Raw genomic sequence first — 13,297 nt, 5'->3', positions numbered from 1 at the left:
TTTTTATTTACCATGTTTTTTGAAATCCGTGCGTACATCTCCACTAGTGATTTGTTATCAATCAAATACGGATGGCAACGATGAGTTGGTAACTCTACATATATGGATATGTCTACACCAACGAAAATAACTAACCGATCTATATTTACTTTGCTTATCTAGTTTTCTTTAAAAAATGCGTACGTTCCAAGGACAATATACACGAGTGCATGAGTGGGACATCCTGTTAGTAATATCCATTTTAGTACGTCCATTTCATCGTTGAATCTTTCACTAACAATAAGTGTTCAGATATTTAGTTTATTCAAACAAGAAAAATATTATTAGACAGTTTACCAAAAATAGTTTAATTTAAACAAGGTAAATTTCACAGAAAAGCTGGACAATCAAACAATAAACAGTGAACCAGACAATAAACAATCTAAATTCCCTCTCATTTAGGCTGAACATACCCTAAATTTAAAATATGAATCATGGTAAGTTCCCTGTCACATTGCACTCGGATGGTATCATGATCCGAGCTAAACTCCTAAAGTAAAGATGTATCTAGAAGAAACGAGGTGTCCAAGGGCGCACATCGATGCATCATACGTGTGCGTCCAACTCCGATTTAATACACCTCCACTCAAAATAAACAATCGCAGAGTTCTTTTCCTCCCATCCCCACGCGGCACCGTTCTGCTCACCGCTTGGTCGTGTAGCCTGCTGCGTCCAACACCTGCCGCCCCTACGTGTGCCGTTCTTCACACCACCTCGCGCTGCCCATTACAAAGCTCGTCGGCACTTCGCCGGCACGAGCCTCGCAGCGGCAAAAGACCAAGACAAGACCACACTCCACGCAGCAGTCATCAGGCAAACTCGTAGCAACAACGCGACCGGGCCGGGGAGAGGCTGAGGGCGATGGCGAAGAGCGGCGCGGAGGAGTGGCGCCGGAATGCGGACACCCACAAGATGAGCGCGGAGGAGGTGCGCGCGGCGGGCGTGGAGGCGTCGATGCGCCCGCCGGGCCGCGGCCCCGGGGAGGTGCTGCACCAGCGCGGCCGGCTGCCGTACGGGCCGGGCACCATGGCGCTCGTCGGCTTCGGCATCGTCGGCGTCATCGGCTACCTCGTGCTGTACCAAAAGGCCAGGCCCGGCACGCCCGCCACCGAGGTGGCCAAGGTGGCAGTCGGCCACGGGGACCCCGCCGCCGGCCGTGACCCCGAGAAGCGTCCCGAGGGCGCGCGCGAAGGGAAGTAGAGGTGCAGGTCCGTAGTAGCTGTGACAGCGAACATGGGGCGGTAGTTTGTGTTCAGCTCTGTTTTTGCTGCTCTGTTTCTCAGCTTTTGTCGAGGACCTAGAGTTTTTGCGTTGTAAAAGACTAATAGATCGAAGAACCGAACCGAATAAGATTTCAGATTTATGTTACTCGGTTTCAACTGGTTGAGATAAATCTTGTATATCCGTCAATCGACGTCTGTGATCGACTGATACTACGTTATGTGTATAATCAGGTGCGCTGCTGAGCGTTTGTTCGCCCATTTCAGCACGATCGGGTACGGCTGATGTTGTCGGGTCGGTACAATGATACCGTCGAACGGGCGTGAGCTCATTTCTTCGTTCCCTCCGCATCGCCGGACGGATGGACACATGCGCCCGCGGTAGAGAGGTCTGTATGTCTCATTGCGCTGTACAGACGGGATAGTACAGTGGGAGGTGATGCTAAGTATGGTTTTTGTTTGAGGTGATGCTAAGTATGGTTTTGTTTTATTACACAGTATAACTCAGACATTGATAATAGACGCACACTTATTCCGTTTACAATATATTTCACAACATACGTAAATCCACTCCTACGAGCATCTTTACAGACTGAGCCAAGTGCCTCGCCGTCGACAGGAACATCGCCAATAAATCTTCGAGATTGATAAAGTTATCATAGGCGTCTTGCTATCAACAGGAACATCACCTAACATAGAAACACAACGTTATTAAATTCTAAAATATTCGCTCCTATAGAAAATCGAACCTAGGATCTGAGATGCTACAGAGGTTTTTTTAACCACTAGGCTACCTACTCTTCTTCCGTAGCTAAGCATGCATGTGCTTATAAAATGTAGACTACATACTTACTGTTAAAAATTTGATAGTAGGAAACACCTGATGCAGGCTGTCTCATCCCCTCTTCTATTTTCACTTTTTGGTTGATGTTGGCCATGGATAATCAGCTATAGTATTCTTAGGATCTCTTGTAAGGGATTGCCCATTTGGACTACCTCGGATCGATGTTCTGACTACTCTGGAAAAATAAAAATAATGTATAGATTCCTTTTCAAAATGGAAGAAAGGGAGAGAGAAAGATTGTCTAGATTTTGAAGTGTATATATATACATATATATATATATATAAGTATCTACTATTACTCACACAGTGTGTTGAATACAGTTCAACGCACCGGCGCCGCCCAACTCTGGCGAGTAAAATCCATAAGCCACTGCATGCGATATTTACTACGCCACACCGCATTCAACGTAATTAAAAACAAAGAACGTGACAATCTGCGCATGCAAATAAAGCTGTAAAATCGCAGACAAGAAGTTTACGGTCCAAAAATAACCTTTTTTCGGTGGCGTGGTGGGAGTGTTTTCTGGTAAAAAGTACCGGGCCTGTTCAAAACTCTCGGAAATCGCGCCATTAATTGCTATCGGCTTCTCCTCCCGCCGAATCCCACCCCGTTCCTACCGAATCGCACACCGTCCAGGCGATTCCGGCGGAACCGCCTGTGGAGTTCGACGCCTGACCCCGGCACACCGCCAGGCATCACCTGCGCGGCACCCCCCATCCCACTCGCCGTTGCGGCTCCTCCCGGCCCACCCCTCGACCCCCGCATCCCTTCCCCCGAGAAGATCCATGCCGGACCCGCCCACACCTCCCCTGAACGGCGCGTCACTACACCTGCTAGATGCGCCGATTCATCTAATTCCAACAAGACGTCGCTCGCCCCCTCGCTGCCACCATGTCAGATGCGCCGGGCGCCGCAATGATCACCAGCGAGGTTACCGCGGTGCAATCGGTGGAGGCAACCCTTCAAGCGGCTAGTCACGGAGGCTGCGATTAAGGTTTACCGTTCATACTTTAAAAATCGGTGATCACCGGTAAAGATAATTGATCGATTATCGATGATTATCAGTAAAAATCGACTGATAAGGACGGTTAAATTCAAATTGTCAATAATCGATATTTATCAACGATAATCAGTGATTTTTGACTGATAAATCGAGAAATATGTTGATAAGTATGTTACTGCAATAGTTTTATTTATACATGACATATATTTATGTAACATTTATTAGTTTTGTATGTGTGGGACCATAATTTACACACACAAACATATATATAAGTTCATCATAGTCCATAAGAAAATATACACTAAATTGTCCACAATCCATAAAAAGCACGTAGCGCATAGAACATAAATGGATACTAGGTTCATAACTTCGTAATAAAATTCTACTAAACTCCGTACATAAATATGTTCAACACATAAATATAATGCTTTATTCTTCAGTCTCCTCTTTGATGTGCATGATACCCAAAGTTTAGGTTCTACATGTTGAGTAAGTAAGAGAGGAACAGAAAATTAATGAATAATTATAAAATAATACACACCTGGATCCCAACAGACACAAGAAAAAAAGCAATGTATTAGTCCTTCTGGCATTTGATCCATAGGCAAGGTCTGTGGGGGGTTAGGGTTGGGGGTATACCCATACCACCATGGTACCGGTGGTCCTGGAGTGTAGCCTGGGGGTGGAGATGGGGGTAGGCCAAAAAAATTGCACATTGGCTCTGGGATTTCATATCTGAAGTTAGGTGCCTCATAATACGGAAAGGTTGTGCTCACTGAGCTTGAGCTATCATCTTCTTGAAGAGTGGATCAATGTCAGTTGCTTCTCGTCATCCGTTGAGAAGTGGGTTGACCATGATCTTGATCTTGGGTTGCATGGGTGAAATCTGTCTTCCCAGTAAATCTCATAGAAGACACATAACTACTACTTCCGCCAACACCACTGCATTCAACACGATCAGTCCCTCCAGCATCGGAAGCATCACTCCCTCCATCATCAGCATCATCATCATCGCTAGGATTAGGAGTTGTGTCGCCACTAGAAAAGTCTTCAGGTTCAGGTTCAATGGTCTTTTTGCTCCTTTTTTGTGGTCCCTGAGATTGAGGGATTTTGGTCTTTCTTTTGCCAAGATGTGTGTCACCAACATTCTTAGTTGCCCACTGATCTAAATTTACATCCTCCTCTACTATAGAGGTAAATATCTGGCTAGGAAGCGGAGTGTCACTGCAATCAGAATCCTCATCCATTACAGGAGGTGCATTAGACCTGCCATGCTCCATTCAATCTTCAATCGCATTTCGACAATAATAGAATGAGAGGTCCATCATTCTACTAACAGGGTCAAAGTTACTAGGCTCAACTATGCTTCCTGCACACTGGATACGGAGACGGAGATTGTAGTTAACAAAAACCAACTTATGCAACTTGTTGTGTCCCAATTTATTATGCAACTTTGTGTGGATAAAGCCAAAAGAACTCCAGTTTCGCTCACATCCACTGGACGAGGCACATTGGGAGAGAAGCTTCATTGCAATGCATTGAAGCGTTGGTGTTTGTGAACCAAACATAGACCACCAGCTAGCAAGTGAAGTGCCACGATCAACTGCCAAACGAACAGCTAGCTCTCCAGCAAAATCTCCATGCTTTTGCCTAAAAAATTCTGCTTGCTGAAGTGCAATTGCTGCTGTGTTTGTATCACACATTCTTTCTAATGCTATGCGAAGATCTGTCATTAAGTTAGTGGTTGTCCCCATGGTATAATGCACAAGAGAATTTAAAGCACAAGCAGCCTGTGCATACGTCCCATGCAAGACAGTGGCCATCCTATTGTCTATTACTCCCATGATCTGATCAAAACGAGCTGGATTTGTTTGACTGAAGTTGGATGCATATGTTTGTTTTGTATTATGATACTACATAAGCACTTCACCTAAAGTTGGAACCTTGTCTTGATCAGCAAACCGCAAGAAAACATACAAAGGCTCCACATCATCTAACACACTCTGCATGTTTTCCCACCACTCAAGGTTTGTGAGGTTTCTGTATGCTTCTTTGCCCATATCTGTTTTGAAATGCCTACTCCCTTGAAATTCTGCGGACACCATCAATTGCATAAATTGCTCTTTCTTCCTAATGAAGCTCTGAAGGAACATGTAATTTGTGCCGAACCTTGTTGCATTCCACTTCACCAATTCACCACCTATGGCAGACCTCATCATATGGTGCAATGAGTTGGAGTTGTATAACCAGCTACAAATCTTCTTAGCACTATCAATACATGCCTCATGATCTGCCCAGTCTCCAATGTCCTTAAGCATAAGATTTATTGTGTGGGCAAGATATGGTTGCCACACAATATGCTTGTACTCGGCATTGAGCAATTGACATGCCTTCTTATAGTTGGATACATTGTCAATCACTAACTAGACAACATTCTCCGTGCCAACTTTGTCCACCACTTTTTTTATTAACTGCATGTTTGTACAGTTCATTAGTATACAAGTATTGTAATACTAGCATGTTGTGTACATTATAGGACTACCAGAAGTACATACCTCAAGAATATAATTAGCATCCTGTGAATGCCCTGTTGCATTATATGACTTCCAAAAGTACATAGTGCCATTGTAGTACAACAAGAAATTTATCACACTCATGCATGTTGGTCCAGTCCATGAATCACACATAATTGTGACACCATAAGTAGGCCATTGCTGCTTCCACTTGTCGATCTCTTTGTTGATTTCCTTTTCATTCTCGTCCAAGTACACTCCATCAATCTCCCGTCCAGTTGGGGGCTTTTATCCCAGTTCCTACATTGTCCCACCAACAAGTTACAGTCAAATAAAATTTGTTGTCGCAACGTAACATGCACATCTATGCAACTCACCTTGTTTCTGGCTTTCCAAGATTGCTGCCCTAAAGTAAGGATTATCTACTTTCCTGCCTGGTATACCAGATAACTGACAAAACATTGCCCAAGCTCTCCCGACCTTTGTCTTAGCATTTTTCCATTTATCTGTCCATGGGCCTGTATCTATCCGTGGTTGTATAGGGCTAGAGGAAGAAGCAAGATTGTAGTCCCTTGCTCGCTCCAGCACCTATGTCCTGCTCCTGAAGAGCATCCTTGGGAGTGGACCTCCAGATCGGTTTAATCCAGAACCACCGCCTCTCTCATATTGTTGACCAGCCCTCTCTATGAACACATGCTCTTCCCTCGATTGCCGTTTAGCAGCTTGCAAATCAGGGTCTTCATCATCGGCCTCCAAGTCCACAAAATCACTTCTAGCTGCTGCATTTTCTCTCGCTCTTTGACGATCCCTTTCTTTCTTTTTATTCTTGGTCTTGTCGATGTCAAGCCCGAAGTATTCTTTCACCTCCTTAGGAACATTCGGACAATACGTAACATTTTTTCCCATGTGTGCTAAATGTTTCTTTAGTTGTGTTGCACCTCCCCCACCCTTTTGTATTCGACAATATTTGCACTTGAAGCCAATACCAACCTTCTCTCCATATTCCCATACCAGATCTTTGTTGTCACTCATTCACATACGAAACAAAAATATGCTATATACTATATTCATTTTTATTTTAACCATATAGTAAAATTTTGATGTAGCATTCCAATATAAACATTCATTGTAATATTTAACAGGAGACCTGTAGTAGAAAGTATACCACATTATGTGACAATAATCCCCCCACAATACACTCCAGAATGCGATACAAAATCACTTCTAACGATGCATCTGTCGGTGTTTTACTGGCTGCCCACCGAAGGGTATACCCAAGGTGGTAAGTTTAGGTAAGGAGACACCGAGATCAGGAACTCGAAGGTACAAGGAACACAAGATTTAGACAGGTTCGGGCCGTGAGGTGCGTAATACCCTACGTCATGTATGGTGGTTTGTATTCTCTTGGGTGTTGATGTTGTGTTTTGAATGGGTTCCTGCCCCCCCCCCCTATATATCCGGGAGGTCAGAGTTACATGGATCTAGTCAATACTAGCCAAGAAATTGTACCTGGGTATAACTCAAGTAGTTTCCTTCTCTGTACCGACTAGCTTTATCTCCTACTCAAACGAGTAGAAAATAACATAAATCAGAGATAAGACAGGCTTTATCTCTTAACCCAGTTTAAACTATGTTATGTACACAGCCCCGTAGCCCCGGGTCTGACAAGCCCCCGAGCTCTTCGTAGTTGAGTACTGCAGGCTTCTCGAGTACTTTCAAAGCAGTCTTCGGCTTCTCTTAAAGCTCCATTTTGAAGTTCTTCTTCGAGTACTTTCTTGGCTACATCGAAGCTATGAGGTGCTCATGCCCCGAATTACTTCTTTGGTATGGTGTGCGATTGAAAAATCGCACTCCATATGGAGTAGCATCCGAGCCTTAGGTTGAATCGGAGAATCAGGCTGAGGGTCACATTAATCTTAAATCTTCCTTACTTACTCTTCGAATAAATTCAAAAAAATAAGTAGTCGATGCCACGTATCCCGCAGCCCCCGAGCCTTGAATCCAAATCTCTCAGGTTTGGAAATAAGGATCCAAAAGTCGTGGCATGCAATGTAAAAATATCCCCATGATAAATAACTAGTGTTACTATGAAATCCCGAGAAAAACTCTTCGCCTTCTGCATAGTGAAATTGATCCTCCCGCTGGTTTATTTAACCGCACGGTGACTTAGGATTTCTTCTGCACTCTCAGTCTTCATATGAGTCGTCTTCGAGTAGTTTTGCGGCATCCAGCCCCCGAGCTTATGAGCCAGGAGAGCCGAAGGAGCCATGTCGAATAGTGTGCATCACCCAGCCCCCACGCCTGAGAACTAGCAGAACTGTGATGACACGCCGTGCTGCCTGAAGGGTTGTTGCCAAAGTTTGATATGAAAAAAGACAATGCATACATTATGTAGCATAATGCAAAGATACCGAGTAGTACTCGGTAATAATGTGAAGACACAAAAATTTATTCGGTGTAAAAATTGCTGTGTCGAGCTCTTTTTTAGGCCATTTAAGTTTCCCGAGTAGTATGTGTCGGTGTTTTACCGGCTACCCACCGAGGGATATACCCAAGGTGGTAAGTTTTAGGTGAGGAGACGCCGAGATCAGGAACTCGAAGGTGCAAGGAACACAAAACTTAGACAGGTTCGGGCCGCGAGGTGCGTAATACCCTACGTCCTGTGTAGTGGTTTGTATTGCCTTTGGTGTAGGATGATCTGGAGATCTTTTATTTTGAGAGGGTCCCTGTCCCCCCTTATATATCCGGGAGGCAGGGTTACAAGGATACTAACCAACACCAGCTAAGGAATCGTACCAGAACATATCTCGAGCAGATTCCTTCCGTATCGGTTAGCTCTATCTCCTACTTAAACGGGATAAATAAGAGATAAACGAGGTAAATAAGAGATAAGACGGACTTAATCTCTTAAACCTCTTAAAACTATGTTATGTACACAGTCCCGTGGCCCCGGGTCTGACAAGCCCCCGAGCTCTTCGTAGCTGAGTACTGCAGGCTTATCGAGTACTTTCGAAGTAGTCGTCGGCTTCTTTTAAAGCTCCGTCCTGAAGTCTTTCTTTGAGTACTCATTTGGCTGCATCGAAGCTATGAGGTGCTCATGCCCCGAATTAAATTTCTAATATGGTGTGCGATTGAAAAATCGCACTCCATATGGAGTAGCCCCCGAGCCTTAGGTTGAAACAGAGAATCAGGCTGAGGGTCGTATTAGTCTTGAACCTTCCTTACTTACTTTTCGAACAAATTTGAAAAAATAAGTAGTCGATGCCACGTATCCCGCAGCCCCAAGCCTTGAATCCAAATCTCACAGATTTGGAAATAAGGATCCAAAAGTCGTGGCATGCAGTGCAAAATTGAAATCCTAAAAAAAAACTCTTCGCCTTCTGCATAATGAAATTAAGCCTCCCACTGGTTTATTTAACCGTGCGGTGACTTAGGGTTTCTTCTGCACTCTCAGTCTTCATATGAATCGTCTTCGAGTAGTTTTGCAGCGTCCAACCCCCGAGCCTACGAGCCAAGAGAGCCGAAGGGGCCATGTCGAGTAGTGTGCAATGCCCAGCCCCCGAGCCTGGGAACTAGCGGAACTGTGATGGCACGCCGTGCTGCCTGGAGGGTTGTTGCCGAAGCTTGACCTGAAAAAAGACAATGCACACATTATGTAGCATAATACGAAGATACCGAGTAGTACTCAGTAATAATGTGAAGACACCAAAATTTATTCAGTGTAAAAATTTCGCGTCTTGCTCTTGCTAGGCCATGTAATTTCCCTGGGCAGTTAGCCTGTTACGTTTAAGCACCTGATCCCTGATGGCCGTAGAACATAGCGTAGGGAGCTTAGCCGCATGCACATGTAGGAGCATAGGCTTACAGAAGAGTCGAGGTTTCACGGATTAAGGCGTGTGCTACCCGAGTACTTTAGCAACCGTTAAGAGAAGACAAAGAAGTCATCATGCGACAAAGAGGATGCGCGGTGCGCATAAAGTAGTCGGCGATGTGTAGCTCTGGAGGGTTTCGTACCCATCGAGAGACGTACACACATAAGTAGTCGGCGAGAGCGTGTGTGGCAACACGCAAAGATCTATACTTCCATAGGGTGTAGTCCCATGAAGCCTCCAGCACTCAGAACACAACCTTGTGGCGTAGCCTCCATAGTCAGTGTCCTAAGACCGTGGCAAAGCCGCCAGCACTTGGTGCATTAAGTTTGTGGCAGAGCCTCCAGTACTCGGTGCACCAAAGCTGTGGTTGTCGGTCTAGCATCCTAGGAGTAGTCGATCACGGCGCAGCCCCCGAGGGTTTCATGCCCATCGAGAGGCATACCTAAAAAGGTAGCGGATCCTGTGAAGAACAAGTCGGAAAAGGTATAAGTCACTTAGCTTGATTCGTGGACGAATGTCGACGAAGCCGTGGAGCTCGTTGATGGAGCTGCGACGGTTTGTTGATGAAGCTCGACTAGTCAGAGTCGATTCCGACTAGTTTTCAAGTCGAGACGAGTAGTTGATGTAGTCGTCAGCGGGCCGCCAATCATCCTCGCGAAGTCGAAGTTGTCGAACTCGTTGCTGCTGCGCGCGGATATTGCGGCACAAGCCGAAGTTGAACCGGGTCGTCGAGGTCAGCGGTCGCGGTGCATCGGCGTTGCAGCGTGAGGTGAAGTCGAGCCGAGTAGTCGAGGTCGACGACAGTATGTTTGATGAGGCAAACTAGTTGGCACTCGCTCCAAACCAGCTCCAGTTGCGGTGGAACTCCGTCGCAGAGTCACGACGCGGCGCTGGGTCAGTTTGCCATGCACCTTCCTCGCTGCCACCAACAGCCTCGTGCCATCCTTGTCTATGAGAGCTCCGTCGGCAAGCTCCGCACGAATGAGAATACCATGCATAAATCATGTTAGCAAAGATAGATCAGTATAATAATCCTTGCTAGTAACAGCCACGGATCGTATCCAATATAGGAAAAATAGAAAAGGAATCTTCCCTGTTCAATACGTGTAGTATGTGCCCGGTGATCCATCTGCCATCTGCTGTTGCTGAGTCACCAGTTGTGCCTCCTAGCGCTCTGCGACGGTTTGTTGATGAAGCTCGACTAGTCGGAGTTGATTCTGACTGGTGAACTGGAAAGATGCCATCGAGTTCGCCGGTGGATCTTCGATGCGCTCCCCTACCTGGCGCGCCAACTGTCGGTGTTTTACCGGCTGCCCACCGAGGGATATACCCAAGGTGGTAAGTTTTAGGTGAGGAGATGCCGAGATCAGGTACTCGAAGGTGCAAGGAACACAAAACTTAGACAGGTTCGGGCCGCGACGTGCATAATACCCTACATCCTGTGTAGTGGTTTGTATTGCCTTTAGTGTAGGATAATCCGGAGATCTTCTGTTTTGAGAGGGTCCCTGTCCCCCCTTATATATCCGGGAGGCCAGGGTTACAAGGATACTAACCAACACCAGCTAAGGAATCGTACCAGAACATATCTCGAGCAGATTCCTTCTGTATCGGTTAGCTCTATCTCCTACTTAAACGGGATAAATAAGAGATAAACAAGGTAAATAAGAGATAAGACGGACTTAATCTCTTAAACCTCTTAAAACTACGTTATGTACACAGTCCCATGGCTCCAGGTATGACAGTATGCCTGTTACATTTAAGCGCCTAGTCCCTGAAAGGACCAACACTAGGCCTAGAGGGGGGGGGTGAATAGGCCTTGTTCAAATTTTTCCTCAAAATCTTGGCAGAAAAACGTCAGCGGCCGGATGATCCGGCTCAAGGTCGGATCTTCCGGGTCCCGGATGATCCGGCCTAACGTTGGATATTCAACAACTAAATTCAAAATATACTTAACTTTTGATGATTCCCTTTGAATACAAAGTTGGTAAAAAGTATTGCAAAGTCTATGCAGGAATCCAATATATGAGATCTACACCTATCTAGTAGATCGGGTCGAAACAAGCTCAAGAACGATATGAACAAAAATAAGTAAATGGAGACACAAGATTTAATCCGAAGTTCACTCCACAAAGGAGCTATGTCTCCATTGAGATGCTCACAAAGAGTCGGGCTGTCACTAGCCCCAAGTCTCTCACAATCAACCACAAAGAAGGATTGAGTTACTTACTATTGATCTCACAAAGAGATGGGTAATACAAACTTCCGGGAGCTAAAACCACAAAGGAATGGGAGCTTACCGGCACCTCTAACCGTCTAGGAGCAGTGCTCTAAGAGTAACAAACGCAAATCGATGAATCAAAGGATGCTTCAAGTGCTTCTTGAGATGAACAAGTGAAAGCCCATGAAGTGCTCTCTTCCCACACCCCAAATCTCACTCCCTCTCAATCCCTAGGTGAATCCTTGCAAGAATCAAGCTGTTGGATGGAGGGGAGGGTTGAATTGAATGCTGTGGAGGTGTGTTAGGTCGTGGGAAGCAGCAGCAATGAATGAGGGGGGTGAAAGGGTATAAATACCCCACCCACCTCAAGTGACCGTTATGTGTATTTCTGAGGGGTACCGGATCATCCGGGGTTAGTCCGGATCATCCGAGCAAGCAACAGAATAGGTCAAAATAACTATGCAACTCCCATGGCCGGATCATCCGACCCAGATGAAACAGAATAGGTCAAAATAACTATGCAACAGAGGGGAACACCAGGCAGACCGGATCATCCGGCCTGGGGCAGAGAAAATTTGCTGGCAGGCCGGATCATCCGGCCTAGGGCCGGATCATCCGACCCAGATGAATTTGGAAGGAAGATTTTCTCAAGAAAGAATTTCATCTCAAACGGAAGCACTTTGACAACCTGGATCAATCGACAGCATCCCCCTTTATAGTACGGTGGTCCTATACTCAAATTCAAAATGAAAATCTAAATTAAATCACCAGTGAACTCCACCACCATACATATTTGAATTGGGGACCTTCTTTTCATCTTCTTCTCAATTCTTTTGTTTTATTCCTGCACACAACTTCATCAAAGCATCATAACCCAAATTGTGATTGTCAAGAATCACCAAAATCAATTAGGGGCCTAGATGCACTTTCAATCTTCCCCTTTTTGGTGATTGATGACAATACCAATTTGGGCTCATAAGGAAGGAATAAAATTCATGAATTGTAAACAACAAAATGGAAGAGCTCCCCCTAAATATGTGCATGAACAACTCAAAGTGGTCTCAAATACCAATGCACATATTTAGGTGAACTCCCCCCAACACTTTGCATAGAAGTGCTCAAGTGTGATGAAAATAACCGTGATGCATATGACAAGATATCCAAATCAACAAAGTGACAAATAACATTACATTATCCACACGCATCAAGCAAAATCAAGTTCATCATCACACTAGCAAATAAGTCTTACAAATTATCAAATAAAAGTTCACGATCACCAAACATGACGCCAATACATAGTTCTTACATGTCCAAAGAAGTTTGATAAGATATAAATTAAGATAGAATGAAGATGGCACCCAAATATCACTCCCCCTTTGGCAGCAAGCACCAAAAAGGAAGCAGTTCAATAGCTCACTCGAACTCAGTCTCGTCATCGCCACCTTCTTCCTCTTCCTCTTCATCACTGTTGGCTTGACCCCCTTGGAAAGGCATCTCTTGTCCTCCATAGTCAAGCTCAACATCATCACCAAATTGATACTCTTGAGGAACATAATCATCCCAAGGATTGTAGATGGGTGGTGGAGA

General features: G+C 45.1%; 1 protein-coding gene across 1 annotated transcript; it reads left to right on the top strand.

Annotated features, from left to right (window-relative positions):
- Positions 1 to 715: 715 nt before the first annotated feature.
- Positions 716 to 1,736, top strand: LOC112882745. The gene is made up of 2 exons (XM_025947871.1): positions 716 to 1,247; positions 1,494 to 1,736. The coding sequence occupies exon 1, from the start codon at positions 901 to 903 to the stop codon at positions 1,237 to 1,239; it is 339 nt and encodes a 112-aa protein (XP_025803656.1). The 5' UTR covers positions 716 to 900; the 3' UTR covers positions 1,240 to 1,247; positions 1,494 to 1,736.
- Positions 1,737 to 13,297: the final 11,561 nt, after the last annotated feature.

Source organism: Panicum hallii, chromosome 2 (assembly GCF_002211085.1).
Source record: "Panicum hallii strain FIL2 chromosome 2, PHallii_v3.1, whole genome shotgun sequence".
Classification (NCBI taxonomy): domain Eukaryota; kingdom Viridiplantae; phylum Streptophyta; class Magnoliopsida; order Poales; family Poaceae; genus Panicum; species Panicum hallii.
Note: the sequence above shows the minus strand (reverse complement) of the source record. Positions and strands in the feature narration are given on the sequence as shown.

Coding starts and splice junctions, on each gene's coding strand:
- LOC112882745 (XM_025947871.1), top strand. CDS start 901: ATGGCGAAGAGCGGCGCGGAGGAGTGGCGCCGGAATGCGGACACCCAC.